Source organism: Numenius arquata, chromosome 12 (assembly GCF_964106895.1).
Source record: "Numenius arquata chromosome 12, bNumArq3.hap1.1, whole genome shotgun sequence".
Taxonomy (NCBI): Eukaryota; Metazoa; Chordata; class Aves; order Charadriiformes; family Scolopacidae; genus Numenius; species Numenius arquata.
In genome coordinates this window covers 42090981-42110609 of record NC_133587.1, presented here as the reverse complement: position 1 = coordinate 42110609, position 19629 = coordinate 42090981, and the positions used below count along the sequence as shown (strand labels likewise).

The 19629-nt window shown below is 44.1% G+C and overlaps 1 protein-coding gene across 1 annotated transcript in view; it reads left to right on the top strand.

The window, feature by feature from the left end:
* OBSCN (obscurin, cytoskeletal calmodulin and titin-interacting RhoGEF) overlaps positions 1-19629 on the top strand; it is a 192867-nt gene that overhangs the window by 165176 nt on the left and 8062 nt on the right. The window contains exons 84-101 of the mRNA XM_074157645.1: positions 3414-3537; positions 4396-4508; positions 6679-6852; positions 7355-7431; positions 8031-8231; positions 9010-9070; positions 10171-10248; positions 10390-10562; positions 11115-11141; positions 11667-11819; positions 12595-12640; positions 13221-13298; positions 14192-15154; positions 15383-15665; positions 16989-17846; positions 18512-18577; positions 19066-19176; positions 19295-19462. Of these exons, the coding sequence (XP_074013746.1) occupies positions 3414-3537; positions 4396-4508; positions 6679-6852; positions 7355-7431; positions 8031-8231; positions 9010-9070; positions 10171-10248; positions 10390-10562; positions 11115-11141; positions 11667-11819; positions 12595-12640; positions 13221-13298; positions 14192-15154; positions 15383-15665; positions 16989-17846; positions 18512-18577; positions 19066-19176; positions 19295-19462 (3754 nt within the window). The remainder of the gene's footprint in view (positions 1-3413; positions 3538-4395; positions 4509-6678; positions 6853-7354; positions 7432-8030; positions 8232-9009; positions 9071-10170; positions 10249-10389; positions 10563-11114; positions 11142-11666; positions 11820-12594; positions 12641-13220; positions 13299-14191; positions 15155-15382; positions 15666-16988; positions 17847-18511; positions 18578-19065; positions 19177-19294; positions 19463-19629) is intronic.

Sequence of the window (19629 nt, the reverse complement as noted above, 5' to 3'; positions counted from 1 at the left end):
TGCATTACTGTATGGACCAAGTGACCTTGCTTACACAGTATCTTGCAAAAGTGTAGTCCAGTACAAATTTAAAAGTCTCAAGTACCTTCCAGCACAAAGCCTAGCAAAAATATTTATTTAAATATTGCCTAGTTGGACAAATTCATTATTCTGAGAAGAGTCACATTTCTGCCACCCTCTCAGACTCACAGCCTCATGAAGCAGTGCAGCACTCCCTTCTTTCCCCTGCCCTTCTTCAGAGTCACCAGTGAGGCTGGTACCTCCTCACTCCTCCTCCTTCCCTGTGAGAATAACATCTTTGCGTGTAGAGTCTGTATCAGTGCAATGGGTCACCACTGGGTTCATTTCATTGATCTTAATAAAGGTATTTCTGACAGACCAGCCAAGGTAGGGTTGAGTTGGGAAATGGAGCCTTCTTTCTGCTGTCTGCGGAGAGGTTGGGTGTGTGCACAGTGTGGCAGAGTGTCCTCAACCTGGTGAGATATGTCTTTCTGAAGCATGTTGTGACATCCTTCTTATTTTTTCTCTTAGCTACATTCCCTCTTGCTGGAATAAGCGTTTTGCATCAGGTCTATCCTCTAGGAGGGGAAAACAATATGATTGCAATTATTTCCATGGGTTGGATGATGCTTCTATTTTCTTTTTATCCTGAAGAGAGAAAAGCTGTTCTTCTTGTCTGTAGGAATGACTTCCCCACACTCAGAGACGGAGAATTCTGTCCAGGCCTCGCTTCAGCGTGCTGATAAGGAGATCAAGACAGCTCTAAAGAAACTCGTGGACTCAGCATCACTGCTGGTGACTCTTCCCCCAGGCATGCGAGGAGGAGCTGGTGGCCTTGGTCTTCCTGGGTCTGTTCCTTCAGACCACTCAGAAACAGCAGCCAGGCCCTCTGTGCTAGTTCATGAAGCCAGTACCCAAACCCAGGCTGCTGCAGGTCATGGTAGGTTTGGCGTGAGTATGTAAAATGTCCCACAGGAGTCAAGAGAGACAACAATATCAAACACACCATTTATGACGTTTTTTGCCTTGTTTTTCTGTTTCTTTATGAGCTGTTGCAGATTAAGAGAAGACGTTCAGACCCAAAGGAATGCGGAACTGTGGGTTGGGGTTAGGTCAGACACAAGTTTGGGGCAGATCTTTCTGGAAACAGGTGGTGTTTGAAAACTGTTCTGAAGTACAGTTTGGTTCATCACTTGCCCAAAATGGAGGGATTGGGGATTTTTCCACCTTCGGTCTTTTGACCCTGGACTTACTTCAAGTTTTTCTGGGGAGAAGGTCGAATGGAATCCATCCTTTACATTTATAGAAGTCATTTGGGTTTTGATTTGATGGGGTGGGTAAAGGAGGTTGCTTTCCTTTTATTGTTTGCCATAAACAAGCTGGAAATGTGTTTTACACCCCTGTATCAACTGCCAGAGTCTCCCTAGGATGTTGGGCACATCAGGTTCACCTTCATTTCACTGGCCATGGAGCCTTGATAGACTCCTTAACAGTTTCTGTGTGACTAAATCCTACGATGTGTGTGGCTGTGTCTTGACAGGAGAACAAGTCTTTTGTCTTTGCGTTGGTTGTTTTTTTTTTAAAAAAACAAACAAACAAAAAAACATTAATAGCTGGCAACCCTTCCTGTCTTCTTTCCGCTTCTGCCATAACAACTTGTCTAAGCTGTCTCTGTGTCAGGTCAAAGTAACTATCCTCCATCAGTGTCAATTTAAAAAGATAACGTCAAGTAGCCTTCAGCCCTCAAACTCCAGTTGCTGTTTAAAAAAGAAGATATTCTTGTCTAAAACATAATAAGGATAGAAGTATTTCATGGCATCAGACCCAAAATAACCACATAAAAAAATGACAGGGCTTTAAAACCTTTTTTTTTGTTCTTTCTAGTAGGAAATCAGCTATGAAAATAATCCTCTGTTGAAATGGGATGACTCAAAAATCATAAGTAAAATGTCAACCAGCAGATTATTTCCTTAGTTGTAACTACAGAGATAATACAATAGTGAATGAGATGGTTTTGCAGTCCTTTCATCTGAGAAAACTAAACATGTCATTAATAGGGAAAATTATTTTAGTAAGATGGAGACTTGACAACTGTCCCTATCATCACGTGCTTTGTAATAAGAAGGCAAATATTTCGATAGTGTTGGCAATAGCACAATCCCACCAATTTGGGATCTCTGACCCTGCTAGTAATGCCTTGTTTTCCATCCCAATAGAGCTGTTTCATATGATTTCTAGAAACCCTCGCTTTTTTTCCAAAACCAGCTGGCACCAAACATTCCTTGAGTGCTCCCCAGAAAGGCCCTTCCTGCTGGGGAGAAGACTCCGCTTGATTTAATCTTTTCTCCTCAGATGAAAAAGGAGGTGGTGCACTTTATCCCATGGGATAACTCCGATGGTCAATATCAAAAGACATTCAGGTACTTTTAGAATGGAAGATGAAACCATTTTTTGAAGATATTATCTGATAAAATAATTAATAATAAAAGAAGGATGATACCTGAACTGCCACTAAGCTATACCATCTTTTTATTCCCTTGTTCCTATAAGTCTGAGATGTCAAACTTTGCTCTGGTGTAAGAGTTGTACAAGGAAATTTTCAAAGAACCCAGTGAAGGTGTACCAATGCTGACGTTATAACATCACTAGGTCCTCCATATTAGCATGCCTCCATATTACCTCCATATTAGTTCTATCCCTACCCAGGGCCTGCCTTGGCCACCAGTTTTACAGTGATGTCAGCTTACTCATTTCACTGATGCTGTCTGTGATTGCATCAGGGAGTCAAGAGCTATTCTCATAATGTAAAGTTTAATTGAAACATTTTTATGTATGAAGCTAATGTTGGGCATCCCTGGAGGTATTTAAAAGAGGTGTTGACATGGTGCTGAGAGACACGGTTTAGTGGTGGACTTGGCAGCATTAGGTTAACAGTTGGACTCAATTTTAAGGGTCTTTTCCAACCTAAATAATTCTATGACTTCATCATAGCCATGAGCTGGAACTCAAACCCAATTAAAGTATCTTAAAGGTCCCTTCCAACCTAGACAATTCTATGATTCTATAAAGGATGAATTGGACTAACATTATCCTTCCAGTTATCCTATTTCTTCTTGTCCCTACTGACTCTCTTTCTTATTTGTGTCTCTGTGTGTTTTGGTACAGAAAAATTAGTTTTGCCCAGTCAGCAATGTGCTACCATTCAGTCTCTGATGTTATTCAAGCCTTTTGCTTCATGTCGTCTTCTCAAAGGGGCCAAATTTTCTTCTTAGCTTCAGTAATTGCACCCAGCTGAGGTGAGAAGGACTCAGTTCTGACACAAAGCAGACTAGAGATGGCTCCAAAGTTTTTCTCTGGGTTTCAGGTGTGCCATAAGAGGGGACGTGTCTAACTTGCCCTATTTCTGCTCCCAGGCAAAGCACAAAGGCAGATTCCAGCTGAAGAACCAAGTGTGCCAAAGCCCAGCCCCGGTCCTCCCCGTGATGACACGGCTGCTGGAGATGAAAGCACTCAGGAACGCACCATTCCTATTACCAGGTAAATAAATACCTACCCCAAAACACAGATTTCTGAATACAGCAAACTTTGTTGCAAGAAAAGCAAGTCCTCTGTGGTGGTGGAGGAAGCAGGTGGTGACTTGAACTGATTCTTGTAGGTTTGTTATTACTTTTAGAATCCTGTTCACACACGAATTGTACAAGAAGGATAGAAAAGGTTGAAGAGAAATTAATTCCTCCAAAACAAAATTCTTCTTGTATTAATTTTAAGTAAATAATGATTTGTCTGGTGGTTAAATACACAGATTGATGGCAGGGTGTAATCCTGTGTCTCTGTAGTTGTATGTGACTGTGTAATGATCTTTTCTCTCGGGCTTCATGAAAGAACATCACCAGCCACGGGAGCAGGCGACTGGCACAGAAGAGAAGGAGACGTGGTCTGGGACGTACACAGTGAAGTTTATATTGAGACCACAGAAAGAACTTGTGTGTATAAGACTGAGCAGAAGACCCCAACAAGTAAGGAAGGGTCTTGTTTCCCTCCCCTACGTCCCGTGATTGTCATTGTCTTTTCCTTGGTAATAGCTCTTGACTATTCTTTTAAATACTTCTATTTCTTGAGCGGTAACTTTTTATTAAACAAAAAGTAACGGGTAAACGTAAGGATACGAAGCCTAAAAGCAATGCCAGTATAAAGAAACCCAAATACATTGCTGTGATATCTTTTGATTTGACACTAAGCTAATGCCATATTCTCAATTCCTGTAAATCCCTTTTGAGTAACTCAACCTCCTTTTAGACTCCTGTTCACACATGCATTGCGCAAGAAGGATAGAAAAGGTTGGAGAGAAACAAAGCTGTGGTGTTGTGCATGTGGCCAACCCTTGTGTCTCACCAGGTCCTCCCTACATGCAAGTGACAATAGAGGACGTGCAGGTGAACTCTGGGGAGCGTGCCAAGTTTCAGGCAGTCATTGAAGGAACCCCTCAGCCTACCGTTTTGTGGTTTAAGGTAAGTGCAGGCATCTCTCTGGCTAAGAAAGGACTGGAGAGCAGTATTTTTGTGCGGAATTTATTTTACCCCACACCTCTTCCATTGATTCTGGATCACATCTATGGACTTTGTTGAAAGAGGTGCCATTCTCACTGGAACCACCAACCATGCATCTCACCCTGCATTGTCTCCAGTGCCCAGAGAGGGCAACCAAGATGTTTTTGTGGACCAAGATGGGCAGGAAGGGAGATTGGTGTCTCTCTGAGAGCCACCAAGATGCGTGCTGTAGTTTTGGGGTCAGGGATGGGATTGAGAGTGGATTATTCCAATTGTCAACATGACTTCCAGGCTCTGTATCTTTTCCGTAGCTAATTGCTAAAATGAGTGTGACAAAAGACAATGAATATCCCATGGAAAGGAAGGAGAAATCATTTATTATTCCTCAGAATATTGTCATGCCCCTGAAATAAGCTGCTGCTGTTCTATGATTGTCCAACTAACTGTTTTGTACACAAAAGTTTTATTCCTTTTTTTTCTACCTTCTGTGTGGCAAGTGCAAGGATAAGCTACTCAGACAAACAAAATAACCTTAAAAATGACCAAAAATGCAAAGAACCCCCTCCCACGCACACACACAGAGGCACACGCCCGAACATATAGAAAAGAATAAGATCAAAACAAGAATATACGATACACCCCGTGTATCATATTCCCCCAATCCCTGACATTTTCAGCTCAGAGTTACCCCAAGCTACCTGAACTTTTATCTATTTACTAACCCACAGTAAAGCTCTCCATGCGCTTATCAAGTCTCCTCTTGCACATACAATGTCCTTTGCCAAGGAGTTCAACCCAATGACAGAATGCTGCCTCCGGTGCCACCTCTTTTTGGCTGTTCACTCTAAATTTGTGACAAGCTTCACGTGTTGGCTCTCACATCTTGTACCAGGAAAAGTTAATCCCTGCCCACTCACGCAGCTATTCATAATTCTGTACAACTCTATCATGTCATGTTGAGCCTCCCTTCCAGGTTGAAGAGCCCCAACTTGCTCTGCCAATCCTCATCTGGAAGCTTTTATGGAAAGAACATCACTGCAAGAGTACCACATGCTAGGCAAGCCAAGGATTTATAAGATGCTGCTTTGTGTCTTGTTCTTCATTTCTTCCCTAATCATTTCTAACATCTGGTACTTTAAACTGCCACCAAGCACTGAGCTGGTGCTGCCACGGAGTGATCTGCTGGAACTCAAATTTTGCTCCAGTGGAATAAGGAACAGCCCAGAGCCCTACACTTCATGTGGGGGCATAGAGTTGCATCACTTTACATTTATCTTTATTATATATATTTATTTGGTATTTTACTGCCCAGTCAGGTGGTCTTAAAATGTCCTTTTGCAAATCTTCATAATCTGCTCTCTGTGTCACACATGCTCCCTCTTGTACCCTTCTTTTCATAGCATTTATCAATATATTAAGCAGCAAAAGGGCCAGCACAAGTTGGAGACCGAGCAGAAGCAAAGTAGCTGATCCTCGTGCTGTCTGGACTGGCTGCCCAGGCTTGGTGAAGCAAAGAATAAACCACACCTCCCCGGGGATCCCTCCCAAGCCTGTATTCCTATGAATGGATTATGAAGGGAGCCTACAGGAGAGACGGGGAGGGACTCTTTATCAGGGAGTGGAGCAATAGGATGAGGGGGTAATGGTTTTAAACTGAAAGAGGGGAAATTTAGATGAGATATTAGGAAGAAATTCTTTACTGTGAGGGCGGCGAGACACTGGAACAGGTTGCCCAGAGAAATTGTGGATGCCTCATCCCTGGAGGTGTTCAAGGTCAGGCTGGATGGGGCTTTGAGCAACCTGGTCTGGTGGGAGGTGTCCCTGCCCATGGCAGGGGGGTTGGAACTGGGTGATCTTTAAGGTCCCTTCCAACCCAAACCATTCTATGATTCTATGAAACAAAGAAGTTATTGGGTAACGTGGGTATTGAAACAAACAAAGTTATTGGGTAACGTGGAAGCAGGTAAAATTATCCATGGGGGACTTCTTCAGCCAGGATTTTGTTAGTGAGATTTACTTGCCTGAAAGGTCTGTGTTGTAGCTCTGTTCCTGTATCTCATTTCTTGAAGAGAAGCAGCATCTGTTTCCAACTTGTTTTTCCCAGTGCCAAAATGTCATTTTTTTCTTCCAGGGCACGACATTGCTGACAGACAGCAACAGGCTCCACCAAGGGAATGAAGGAACAACATATTTCTTAGTCGTGGACAATGCTGTCTCAGAAGATGGTGGTGTTTATACCTGTGTTGCCAAAAATGCTGGAGGGGAGGTGTTGTGCAAAGCAGAGCTTATCGTACGTGAAGGTAAGGTCATTCTTTCAGCTGCCGGAGTTGCTTCCATGGCCATTGCAATGTGTACTCGGCTGCAGTCATCTTCTGGTACCCACATACTCTATATTCCTACATAGCATTTCTATATTAGCAATATGGCAGGATTCAGTATAAGGGCAAATGGTCTACTGACCTACATATATATATATATATATAAAAATGAGATATTTTTTTTTCCTTTGCTTCAGATTAAATGATGAACTGATACAATGGGCCACAGAAATAAGTGGGGCCACGTCTCCGGTGGTGTTCTGCTCTTTAATCTGGCTCTTCTGGTTTATCTCAGATGAAGATGCAGCCCCAAAGTTCATGTTTCCTGACAGAACCTGCCAACAGCTCCACTAAATTCTGTGCAGAAGTTTAGAGGACACCTGTAATTTTTCCTGCCTTAAATTGTCCTGCATTAACTTTTCATGCTATTAGCAAGGCATTGTTGTCTGAGTATTAACACTGACATTTTCCTTCATTTCCAAAGCTAAGAAAGAGCAAGCAGAAAAGAAAGTAGCCACCAGGAGAAAGCTCCATTCTCTTTATGAGGTTAAGCAGGAGATTGGGAGGTAAGTGAATTTTCCAAGATTATATTATTACTAACGGAGAATACCTAATTGCTCATCTGAGCTGCTCAGCATGTGGAACCAGAGGCAGAGGTGGACCCAGCTGTGGGAAAGTCTGAAAAGGTGAAAGTACTGGCAGAGGTGGGAGGTCATCCCATCGCGGAGGTGCTGGAAACACTTCCCTGAGGATTCTGACAGAAGATGGGAGAGTCCAGACAGCCCATAGGTCCAGGTAGCTCCAACCAGAAAAAATACCAGCCATAGGTATTGCTCCTTGGAAATTTTAGCATCACAAGCCCAGAGCGACATACATACAAACCCTGTGCCCGTCCAAGGGATCCAAGAGCATCAACATTTGTCAGCATAAGGCTGTATCACCTGAAACAGCTTTTCCCTTGATGTGAACTCGTTGCTTAGTTTCAGAAACAACCAGGAGAGGGCAATAGCACCTCGCATACTGGAAAAACAGCTTTTTCTGTTGGAGGGTGTAAGCTCTGAGCAGTAGGGAGCTGTCGAAGGCTGGGAGGTGGAAAGGTCCATGCCTGCTGTGCAGAGGGCTTTGAACCAAGTCTGAGCAGGGCTTGTCCTTTGATTTGACACAGGGGCTGCTTCAGTTTTGTGAAACGAGTTGTACATAAAGGGAACAGAGTGTCTTGTGCTGCCAAATTCATACCTCTACGAAGCAAAACCAAGGCTCGAGCACACCAAGAGAGGGATATTCTTGCCTCTCTGTCCCACGACAGAATTACCAGGCTCCTGGATCAGTTTGAAACGCGGAAAACACTGATTTTGATTCTGGAGTTGTATCCTTTTCTGTGCTGCTTCTCTGAGGAGGTTGGGAAGTACTGGGCAGAGCTCATTTGATAAATAACTAAGCCATTAAACATTTTTAACTTTTGCCTGAGATAAAAGGACACACGTAATCATTCTCTGCATCTCAGGATAGGATGCTCTGTGAAGTCCTCACTGAAGTACTATGTTTCTGCTGTTTTGGGAAAAATCATGATACTTGTATATACAAGTGCAAATGAGTCGCTAAGCACCAAAATGTCTTTTCTGAAACACAGAATCATAGAATCGTAGAATGGTTTGAGCTGGAAGGGACCTTAAAGATCATCGAGTTCCAACCCCCCTGCCTTGGGCAGGGACACCTCCACCAGAGCAGGTTGCTCAAAGCCCCGTCCAGCCTGGCCTTAAACACTTCCAGGGATGGGGCATCCACATCCCTGGAAGCATTTAATGTTAACACCTCCAGATGTTTTACATCTGGAGGTGAAGGACTCTGGTTCTATGAGATCCAGTCTGGGTGAGCACCAGGAAAATGCAGCGCAGGGCAGAAAAGCCCATAACCAACAGGCAGATTTTAGCATGAGCAATACCCCGGTCCTGCATGTAGGGAGCACAGATTTAGAGAAACCCAATTCTGTTACACTTCCACAACAGAGATTTTCATGAATTACATGCACATCACGTTGCCGGAGATCACCTCATGAATTCTGCTCTGTTAGCTGGATAGAGGTGATTATAAAGTAAAAACAAGCATTTAACTGTAGTTCTGTGTTGCCTTAACACTGTTGTCAGATGCTCCAGCGAAGAGCTCCTCGACCGTTTATTCAAGAAGGGTGTTGTCACTGAAGCAGAGGTAATCTCTCCTTCTCATTTCAAAGTCCAGACTCGGTGGGTACCACCACAGTACCTCCCAGCTGCATTTTCCTTTTTGAATATGAGGAACGTCTTTGAGACAGTGATCATCTGTCAAAACAGCATCAGCCTTTAAAATGTGTTCCCACCAGCTTTCATTACTAAGTTGAGTTTCTTTGGGGAATTAACTAGAAACAGCCAGTGGTTTTGACCACCAGCGTTGCATTCAGCCTACTGCAGATGATATTTGCTCTATTATAATCTTTTCTTTGCTATCTGCCACCTGGAGCTCCTGTATCTTCACTTGCTTAATAACACTTTCTCCCCTTGCAACTGTACTTCTATCCACTCCCTTTTAGTCTCCAAACCAAGGGCTGAAATTACGGTTTCTAAGGGTTTTTTTGAGATCCTTGGTGCTCAAAGTTCAAAATGTTTCACATCTCCTATCTAGTAGCCAGGTGTCCCATATTTATTGGTAAAACTGATTTTTCTTTGATATACTCAGAGGGGAATATCATAGAATCGTAGAATGGTTTGGGTTGGAAGAGACATTTAAAGATCAGATGTCAGCTAACACTACAAAATGTCAAAGGTAGAGGACTTCCAAAGCTGAAGCCAGCTGTAAATCTTCGCTCCTTGTTCAGTCATAGTCAGACTGGATCTACACAGGGTCAAGAAAACAGTTTTACAACACAGTTTTAAAATGCATTTGTATTTTAAATGTGTTTGCCTGATTTACACCAAGCCAGGGCTGAGTCTGAGTTAGATAAATGAGATAGTGGATAAGCTTCAACAGACTTGGGGAATTTCTATATTTCTTTTTTGCATGTTTGTAGGGTTGGGTTGTTTTAAGTAAGGGCTTTTTCATAGATAGAGGCTCCAGCAGGGCACGCACAAGGCACAGCTTCATTCCACAGGGTAATGTTTGGTTCACATGTTATTTCAACTGCAAGACTAATATGATGAGTTCATTCTAGTTTTAAAAATATTTCCAGTTCAATCTCTCCCTCTCTCATATCTTAAAAATGTTGGCAGAATCAGGGACCCTCTTATTTACTATTATATATTTAGTAATTGCTTAATAATTGATTTAATTTTTAGGTCAAATTGTATATCAGGCAGATTTTGGAAGGAATCAAATATCTTCATGACAACAACGTCCTTCATTTGGACATTAAGGTAATGTGCAATGGCAGGTCCAGCTTATCATAGCCTCTTGTGGGTCAGGGTATTCTCTGTTTGACTTATCCTTACTTACAAATGAAAATGTTGCCTGCTTTCAAGAAAAGTTTCTCCTTTTTATTTTATTTCATTTACTAGCCCCTGAATATCCTCATGGTTTATCCTGAAAGGGAAGACCTTAAGCTCTGCGACTTCGGATTTGCTCAGAAGATCACACCCTTTGAGCCTCAGTTCAGCAAATACGGGTCTCCAGAGTTCGTTGCCCCAGAAATTGTTTCTCAGTCACCAGTGTCAAAAGCAACTGATATCTGGTAACCTGTCATCATTCTAAAAAGCTTTTGCCCTAGCTGGCCTGAATTTCCAGTTATTGTTAATAAGTAAAGGGAGTAGTGATAATAATACAGGAAGCTGAAAGTGAACACTGAGAATCCAAAACCCATCAGGGCTCTTAAAAGCTCCTTCTGCCTGTTTTGTTCAACCATAATTGAACTCTGACAGCTAATTAATGCAAAGGAGCATCTTAGTGAAGATGATCTTTCTTAGAGGCAGGAACTAGGGAGGATGATCCTAAATGGCTTTCTGGAAAAGGCAAACAAGCTCCAAAAAGAGTATTTTGAGTATTCTCTTCTATCTATGCTTTAAAAATGGAGGATTATTTGAGAACAATTTTTTTAAATGCTGAACAGAAAATTATTGAAGAGTGAAAGCAGTAGCTTTTGGGATTTATTTTCCTCGGAAGGGCAGGGAGAATAAGGTGATATTACTGTGCCAGGGTGTCTAGGGGCAGGAAGAGGGGTTGTGTGCTTGAGAAGGAAGGAGAAATAATAACAAACAGCTGACATTTGTGTTTCCTCTCTCCTCAGGGCTGTTGGAGTCATCACATATTTAAGGTAAATAAGTCTTCTTAGCAAGACTCATTCAATATCGCTTTGTCAGTCAGAGCCCTCCAGTACCTTCAGGTGAGGGATTTGAATGAAGCACTGAGTCGTTCTGTAACGAGGGCAATTTCTTTTGTGGCGTTCTCCTTGACTCACTCTTTCCTGGTAGCCCAGGGCTTTTGGTCATTGTCTCTTCTTGAAGACCCTGCTGTCCTTGCCATTAGAGATGAGAGCGGTGGATGAGGTTCAGTCTTCTCCTTGACCATTTTAGCCAACACCCTACTGCAGCTGTGCAAAATCAAACCCTTAGTTCCTTATCTGTGAAACAGGGATAAATAATTCAGTTAAGTGCCGCGTAATGCTGGGGTGAAAGATGCTCTGTTGGCGGATGCACTGCTCACAAGCACTGCGAGTCCCGCGCGTAGAGTCCCTCCAGCGTTTTGAAACCCCACGTAAGCATTTGGGCTTCTGTCGTTTGAAGAGCAAATAAAAGTCTAAAGTCTGTCTCCTTTTATTTTATGGTGTTCAATAAACAAGCCTAACATGCAAGTCTCCATTTGCCGGGGAGAATGACAGAGGAACCCTTCTAAATATCCAGAACGGGGAAATTTCATGGACCATTCCTGATTTTGTTCACTTGAGTGAAGACGCAAAGGACTTTATAAAAGGGATCCTACAGCAGCACCCCAAGTGAGTGCACTTCAGCATTTCCCACAGCCAGTGTGCAAAGATGTTGGTGTCTCAGCAGGCAGACCTCAGCTCATCAGAGCTGCGGTTGTTTTGAGCAGTAGAAAGATGAGCGAGACGCGTTGCGTTATGCCCTGATTCTTCTTTGTTATTCCCCATTACCCAAAACACAACTTGGTAATTCGCCAAATTGGCCTGTTTCTGGTACGGTGACGTCCTGACTCCCTGACCCCTCCAGGCAGATGAGTTTCTGAAATGACATAGAGAAGTAGGAAGAGGGAGGACTTGGTATAGAGGGAGTTATGCGAGAATTAAATAATATTAACCACATTCATTAAGCAATTTCAAGTACAAAAGGCGTCTTGAAGGGATGTTTGCAGGCGCTTGCTTTTTAATTTCATTTCTATTCTTTCTGCCTGCTGCCGAAGCTATTTTTCCTCCGGCCACCTAAAGAGTCAAAGTCTCTCTTAAGGCTGCTCTCAACACCCTTGAATAGGCTCCATGCGGGGAGCCATGGGGTCTTCAAGAGGATCTGCAGGGAGGCTTAGTCTGAAAAAGGAGAATCGTGTCACCTCAAGGGAGGGAAACCTTGGGTTGAAAGCCTCTGTCTGTCTGTTTGGCTTCTCAGCTCTAAAACAGCAGCCTAAGGGTATATACACAGAAGCGTATGCCTGTGTCCATGAGAAACAGGCACCTTCAGGGAGCTCTTGTGGTTGTTGTTGGAAGTGACTCGCTACTAAAATGGTGATTTTTTTTTTTTTTTTTTTTCTCTTATCAGAGCCAGGCCTAGTGCTTTGGACTGTCTTTCCCACAAGTGGTTCATGGTAAGTTTGTCCTGGTTCTTTATTAGAGTCATTACAAATATGGAGGTCGGAAGAGACCTTTGGAGGAGCAGCTCTTAAAGCTGCTTGATATTATTTGCTGGTTTATTTTTTGTCTTGGTCTCCCGCTTTCTGTCCTACAGAGAAGCTCAGGAACGGCTCTCCACAAAGAGGAGACACATCGGTGTTTACATGCCAAGATAACTTTCCTTTCAAAAGATAAAGATTATTACTGACATGAGGAGATATAATGTGTCTGTATAGAAAGGAAAGGGTGGCTTTGCAGAGCAAAGTTATGGTTTATGTTCCAATGCCTTAAATTGCTAAGGAGAAGAGATAAAAAACTAACAGGAAAAAAAGAAAAAAAGGAATTTAATGACATGCATTGAACAGGACTTGTTTTTATCATTGAAAAGCTGAGATTGTCTACAATTTAGCCATGAGGCGATTGTCGCATTTGGTCTGTTGTATCTTTCCTAAGTTACACAATTCTGGAAGGAGGGAACCCTAAAAAAAAATTCTTCTCAGGAAATTAAATCAGGATTTTTTTAACCAATTATTTTCCTCTCATTCCACCTGGCAGCATAATCCCCCCCTTGAAGCAGCTCATTTCATTAATACCAAGCAGCTCAAATTCATTGTGGCTCGGAGCAAGTGGCAGGTGAGTTGGCTTTAATCAATGCTGGTTCTTTTTAGTTATATATATTTTTAATTACATTTGCATCTTTTAAAGATTGTCAAACAAGGACAGCAGGCACAGCAGAGATCTCAGCTTGGCTAAATGGGGAATAAACCCAGGAGAGAGTGGTGGATGGATGTGGCAGAAATAAATTATTTAGGCTTTTACTGCCTGGAAATCACCTTGTCTAATGCAGGTGCCTGTAAGACACATGGTTGTGTCTAAGTCAGGTACCCTCAGCTGCCCTTGCAATTGGAACTCAATTATAGACAGGTCCCAAGAAGATTCCTCTTTTCCTGAAGTTCTCTGAAATAATCAGACTGATTGCCTTCTGAAGATGCCTGGTTTTCTCTGTTGGCTGTAAAAAAAAAAAGGCCAGCAGCTCAACTTCAACTGAGATGTCTCACAGGGCAGAAGTCAGAGCAGATGAATCCTACCTCCTACAGTATGGTAGGTCTTCTATTGGCCTAAATCACTGTAGGCTGTATTGCAGCTGATGGATTTAAGGCCGTTAACTCCAGCTAGGCTCTCACCTGATGCGTTCCATTAAAAACTCTAAAACAGACGGAAACCATCTGTTTTGAGTGGCCAGATTGTCTTTGAAAATCTCAAACAGCAAAAATCTTGCTTCCCCATTCACAACAGCAAGTACATCCTCTGAAGTCAATATAGTTTCACCTCTGTGAATGAGAGAAGAGGAAGACTTGGAGAGGAAATAAGACCTAGATTTGATGATATGTACAAAAGGGTGGAAATGTGTTATTAAACTGGTATGTGTGGTACTTAAGAGGGCAGAAGTTCATTTTGCTATGCTTGCTTTACCATAATCCCATCATATTTCCATCTGATTGTACTGGATTTTGCTTTCTTTTCAGCGGTCTCTGATGTGCTATAAATCCATACTGGTAATGCGGTCTATCCCAGAAATCCTAGAAAGGACTCACGACAACACCTCCCTGGCCATCTCCCGACATCTTATTGAAGAAAGCACTTCGTCCAGTACCAGCGGCTCCTCTTCGGACAATGAGAACTCGCATTTCCCCAAGAAGAGGCACTTTGGCTCCACACCTGAACTGCACTTGTCCATATTTGATGCACCGAGCCATCAGGAGCCTCCAAAACATGCAAGTGAAGAGAAGCACTCCAAAATCTCAGTTCCTCCAGTAAAACCCATGAGGAGGAAGTATGCTTCAACAAAAGCTGAGGTGGGGGATAAATCACCTACAGAGAGCAAGGAGCTCATGGCAAGTATCTTGAAGGAGAAAGAGGAGGGGCTCCATCCCAGAACTTCATCCCATCATCTTCGAGATGAAAGAGCAGAGCAGTCCCAAAGAAGTGGTGCTGCTGAGCCTTCATCAGCAAGGACTTCCACAGAAAGCACATTGCATCCAAGTCAGAAAGAAAAAACAGACGTATTTTTATCTGATAAGGACAGAATTGAAAAGGCTGGGGATGGGACAGAAAAGCCATCTGTCTGTGTTCCTAGACAGAGTGTCATTAAAAGCACTTTCTACAGCCAAGCAACTGAGCTACCTGCAAGGGGGGCTTCTTCACCCAGCAGGGAGTTCAGAAGGCACCTGGACAGAGCCAGAAGGACTTTCCGGAAAGCTGGATATTCAAAGGTGCCACTCAGTGGCCTCCGTGAACCCCTTCTAGAGCAGTTTGAACTGGAAGAAGAAGAAGGAAAGTCCGATGATGGAGATGATCACAGGGAAAGCCTGCTTGGTTCCTTGACCAAATCAGCCTCGTTTGACACTGCAAGGAAACCACCACATCCTGCCATTGGTGCTAGCCGAAGCCGTTCCCTGGATGACTACAGGCTGAGAGCCTCAAGATCAGTGAGGGAACAAGATATTTTGGAAGAAGACTGTGATATAATGTCACAGGAAAGTTGCCCTGAAGGCAGTGACCACTGCGACATTTCTGCGGGGCCTGGCAAGGGATGTTCTGTAGGCACTTCAAAGCAAGAGGACTTTAGGAGAGCCAGCGAGGATTGTTCAGAAGAGCAGCCCTCTCCTTCCACACAATGTGAGGGTAATGGGTGCCCATCTGTTTCTGTGCAACAGCTAGAGAGACTTCCAGTGTCACCTCACAAGAGTGAGAATAGGAAACATTTACTGAAGAAGTCAAAAGCAACTTACGTTGAGGAGGAAGCTGAAGATTTGGAAGGCAAAAGCCCCATTCTAACTGCTCAGTGCTCAGATGTAACTGCACCATCAGCTCAAAAACGTGAGAGCATGGAGGCTAAATCTTCCCCTGGCAGTGCCTCTGACACTGCTTTTCAGGAGGGCAAACAGTCCACTTCAACTCTCACACAGCTGGAGGCCACCTCCAAGTCTGCCCCTACAAGTATGGGAGACGTGTATCTGCCCCAGGACTCTGCTCACAGTACCGACATCCAGCCAGATCTAAAAGGTGGAAGCTTGCTTGTCAAAAGGACAGCCCCAGTTCCAATTTGGAAAGATAAAAGGCCGAAACAGTCACATGAGAAGACTTCTTCTCATAGTGTTGCCAAATCTGACCTCATGGAGCACAAGAGCTCTGCTGTTTTAACAGGTCCACAAACAGAAACGCATTCACTTCCAGCAGGTAAAGGCAAAAGTCAGGAAATTCCTGGTAAAAATGTTCCAGCGACTACAGTGTTGGTGGGCAAAAGGCCAGGTACCCTAACTGCTCTGCACACAGCTGATGAAGGTGATCAACAGGAGCTGAAGACCTGTAAAAAGGTGAGATCTGCTGTCCTGGAAGATGAAGGACCAGATATTATGGGAATCACTCCACATTCAGCCCATGATGGTGAAAGCCAAGTGCACAAGGGGACTCCTGTTCATGTAGACACGGCATCAGCTGCCCTGAAGGGAGAGCATCTTGTTCCAAAAATCCCACCACCAAAATCAATGCCAACTTCAGTCTCTGATGGAGCACAGCAGGCTGGAAGGAAACGTCCAGCTCATAGCAAGGAGAGGCCTGCTGCTCTGAGGAGTGAAAGCTCAGCTGTCGCAGAGGGTGTTCCCAGTTTGGCCCACAAGGCTGAAATGGAGGGAGCTAAACCCCAGGAGGTTTCTGAGGGCAGTGGCACGGTGCCTGCTGTTCTGGAGAGCAGACGCACAGCTAGAAGTGTGTCCTCCCAAGACACTGGCCTCCCTTCGGTCTGTGAAAGGCAAGAACATCCAAAGGCATCACTTCGCAGTGAGGTGAGATCTGTTGTGACAGCAAGTGGAAGCCAAGCAGCTGGACAAACTATGCCTGCTCCTTTCCCCAAGACTGGACATCAGGTGTTTGAGCAACACAGGGCTGCCTATCCCAGTGGTAGAGTTTCTGCTGCTCTGGAGGGTGGACCTCCAGGTGACTTAACTGCTTCACAACCAGAAGTTGCTCCAGCTTCAGTGTATGAGCTAGAATATGAGGAACATCCAAAGGTTTATGATGAAAGTAGAGGTGTTGCCTTAGAAAGTAGAAGCTGTGATGCTGGAAAAACTGTCCCACCATCACTTTGCAGGGATCAAAGTCGGGAGCTCTCACATCACAGGTCTTCTTTTTACAGTGATGAGGAGTCTGCTGTGCTGGAGGGCTTAGTGGATGAGATGGTTTCCCTCTCTGAAGAGATGAATGTTTGGGCAGAGTCAGTTTCTGGTGAGGGGGAATGCAGAAAACACATCTGTCCTCCCACAGAGATGTTCTACAAAGGCCCTGGTAGCCAAGAACCCATGGACACCTCCTTCCCTTCTGTACAGGGGGGTAAAAGAGAAGTCTCTGACCTGAAAAACCTTGCAGAACCCCATCTTTCCATGAGTGAGGAGTCGGTAGCACTGGAAGGGCAGGGAGCACAGACGATTCCTCGCGAATGTGAGCATCTAGAGGACTTAGCGTTTGAGACCCCCACTTCTAGCCCAGTGAGCGTTTCCTCAACGGAGAGCCTGGACACTGGAAAAAGACCCAGTCAAGTGTCAGTGAGCAAGGACACTGGTAAACACCCAGAAGTTTCTTTAGTGAAAATCAAAGACCTGTCAGATGAAACACCCAGCCTGGGTAGTGGTCCTCCAAAATTTGACATATCAGAGGTAGAGCCTGCCTATTTGAATTTCTCTGACTTGTATGACATTGTCTATTTTCCATTTGAATTTCTGAACTATAAGAAGCCTTCACCCAAACCAACTGGTAGAAGGTTTATACCTTTTAGTGAAAGGGCAAGGTCACCTCCTGCAGGACATTTGCATAAGGATAAAAGACTGTGCATCAGAGAAGAGGCGGAGAACAAGAACAGGAAGAACCATTTGGAAATATCCGAGGATTCAAAGGCCATGGGGAAAGGGTCAGAGAGTCATAAGGAAATGTATGGCCCCCAAAAGGACTCAAGCGGCAAGCAGAAAAGCTCCTACAACAAGCCAGGACTCTTCAAGCCATATGCACGGTCTCATTCAGTGGAGCAGTCAGTGGAGCAGAGTCTGAAGAAGAAAGTAAAAGCTTCTGTTGCCCATATTTCAAGAATCCTAAAAGGAAAGACATCTCCTGAGCCAGAGGCAGAGGAAGGTAAGTATTTCATTCTGTGCCTTCATAGACTTGCTGCTATAACTGAGCTCTGCTAAATCTGCCTTTTCCTTTTCCCCCAGCGTATCTGAGGCTGTGGTTAGAGAGTCATTGCAAAAACTGGTAGTGACAGGTTATGAAATGAGCTGTCTTCACCACCATCTCTCTGTTCCTGGCTCACTTCATTGCAGAGTCAGCTGGCTTAATCTGCTGATGGAAGTGGCTTAAATTCCCCTGTCTGGGTTTGCACAAAAGCAAATCAGGGCTGGATGATGCTTTCTTTGCTGCAGTTTCTTCTGCAGTTATCATCTGACCGTGGCAAATCTTTAAAGCTAAAGTGACTGGGAGAAGTTGGTGAAGTCAACCTAAGTTGGTGACACTGGACAATGGAATCTTTTCTTCTCTGCCATCCCTAGACATGTGCTGTTCTTCCAGGCCATCATTCTGTTTTTAATAGCTGTCAGAGCCTTACTGTTGCCTGAAGGCTTGTTAATAAGGAAACCTGTGATTGATGAGCTATTTATGTGCGAACAGCAGAACTGTCTGCTGTAAATGGATGCCACAGGGAGAAGGATGGCCTTGAATGACTTCTCATCCTTTCTCTGAAACAGAGTTTGGCGAGCTGGGAAGTGAGGCAGTAGAAAAAGAGCTGTTAATGGGGGCTGAAGGATCTCTGAAGAGGAAATCAGGACTCTCTTCATTCAAGTTACCAAGCCTCATGCCAAAGGAGAAAGGTATTGCTAGTGCTGAAGTCAGCAGTTAGTTTTATCATGAAGTATCACTAATGAACATGGCAGTGCTGACTGAGGGTGGTTTCTAACGATGGATCTGCAATGATTGTCTTGCAATGACTTGGACCAACTCATGCAACATGAGCCAGCCTCCTCTGTTTACTTCATAACTACTGGCCTTGCTAAAACTGTCTTGTCTTGTCATTGAACGGCAAATTGGAGCTGTGCTAGGAAGTCACAGCAGAGGAATGAAATCTATTTGTAAGCTAGAAAGAGAAGAAATGGAGTATCCAAAGGTGAGATGGCAGAAGCAGGGAACTGTGAATTTCTACGCTCCAGTCCTATGCATGTGTAAGATTGACGGAATGCCAGAGCATGAACCAGAAATGCTCTTGAACCAATTAGAACTGCTTTCTGATGTCCTCCGTGCACTTATTTCCCACATGGCCCTCCTGGCCACTCTGAAACGCTGTTTTTCTTCCTCTTTGCAGCCCCTTCGTTTGTTGAGGAGCTCATCGATCAGGCTGCTGCTGTTGGACAGTGCGTGACGCTGTCGTGCCGGACGGCACCTCACTCCTCCCTGCACATCGACTGGTTCAGAGGTGACGTTGGCATCCTTCTAGGGAGTCCCCAGCCTCTGCAACAGGAGTGCAGGGAGGGTTTTGGACACATTGGTATAAATTTGCAGGGTACTTATCTCTCTTATCTTCTGCTTTTCAGATGGGATACCTGTCCACAGCAGCAGCCGGATCCTCATCTCAGCCACACTCAAAAACTTCCAGCTGTTAACCATTCTCTCTGTTAGTGCTGATGATTTTGGCATTTATACCTGTGTGGCCACAAACTCCCTGGGCTCAGCGTCCACCTCCTGCATCATAAGAAAAGCAGGTAAGAGAAGAAGTAGCTACAGAAGTAGATATTACAAGTACTTCTGCTCCAAAATATGACATGTAAATAGCTGCGAGATGAGATTTCTGCAGATGGGTTCAGAGGACAATCTCTCCCTTGCCTGCTCTGGTCCACAGCCACAGCCCTTGCTATCTGGTACCATGGTA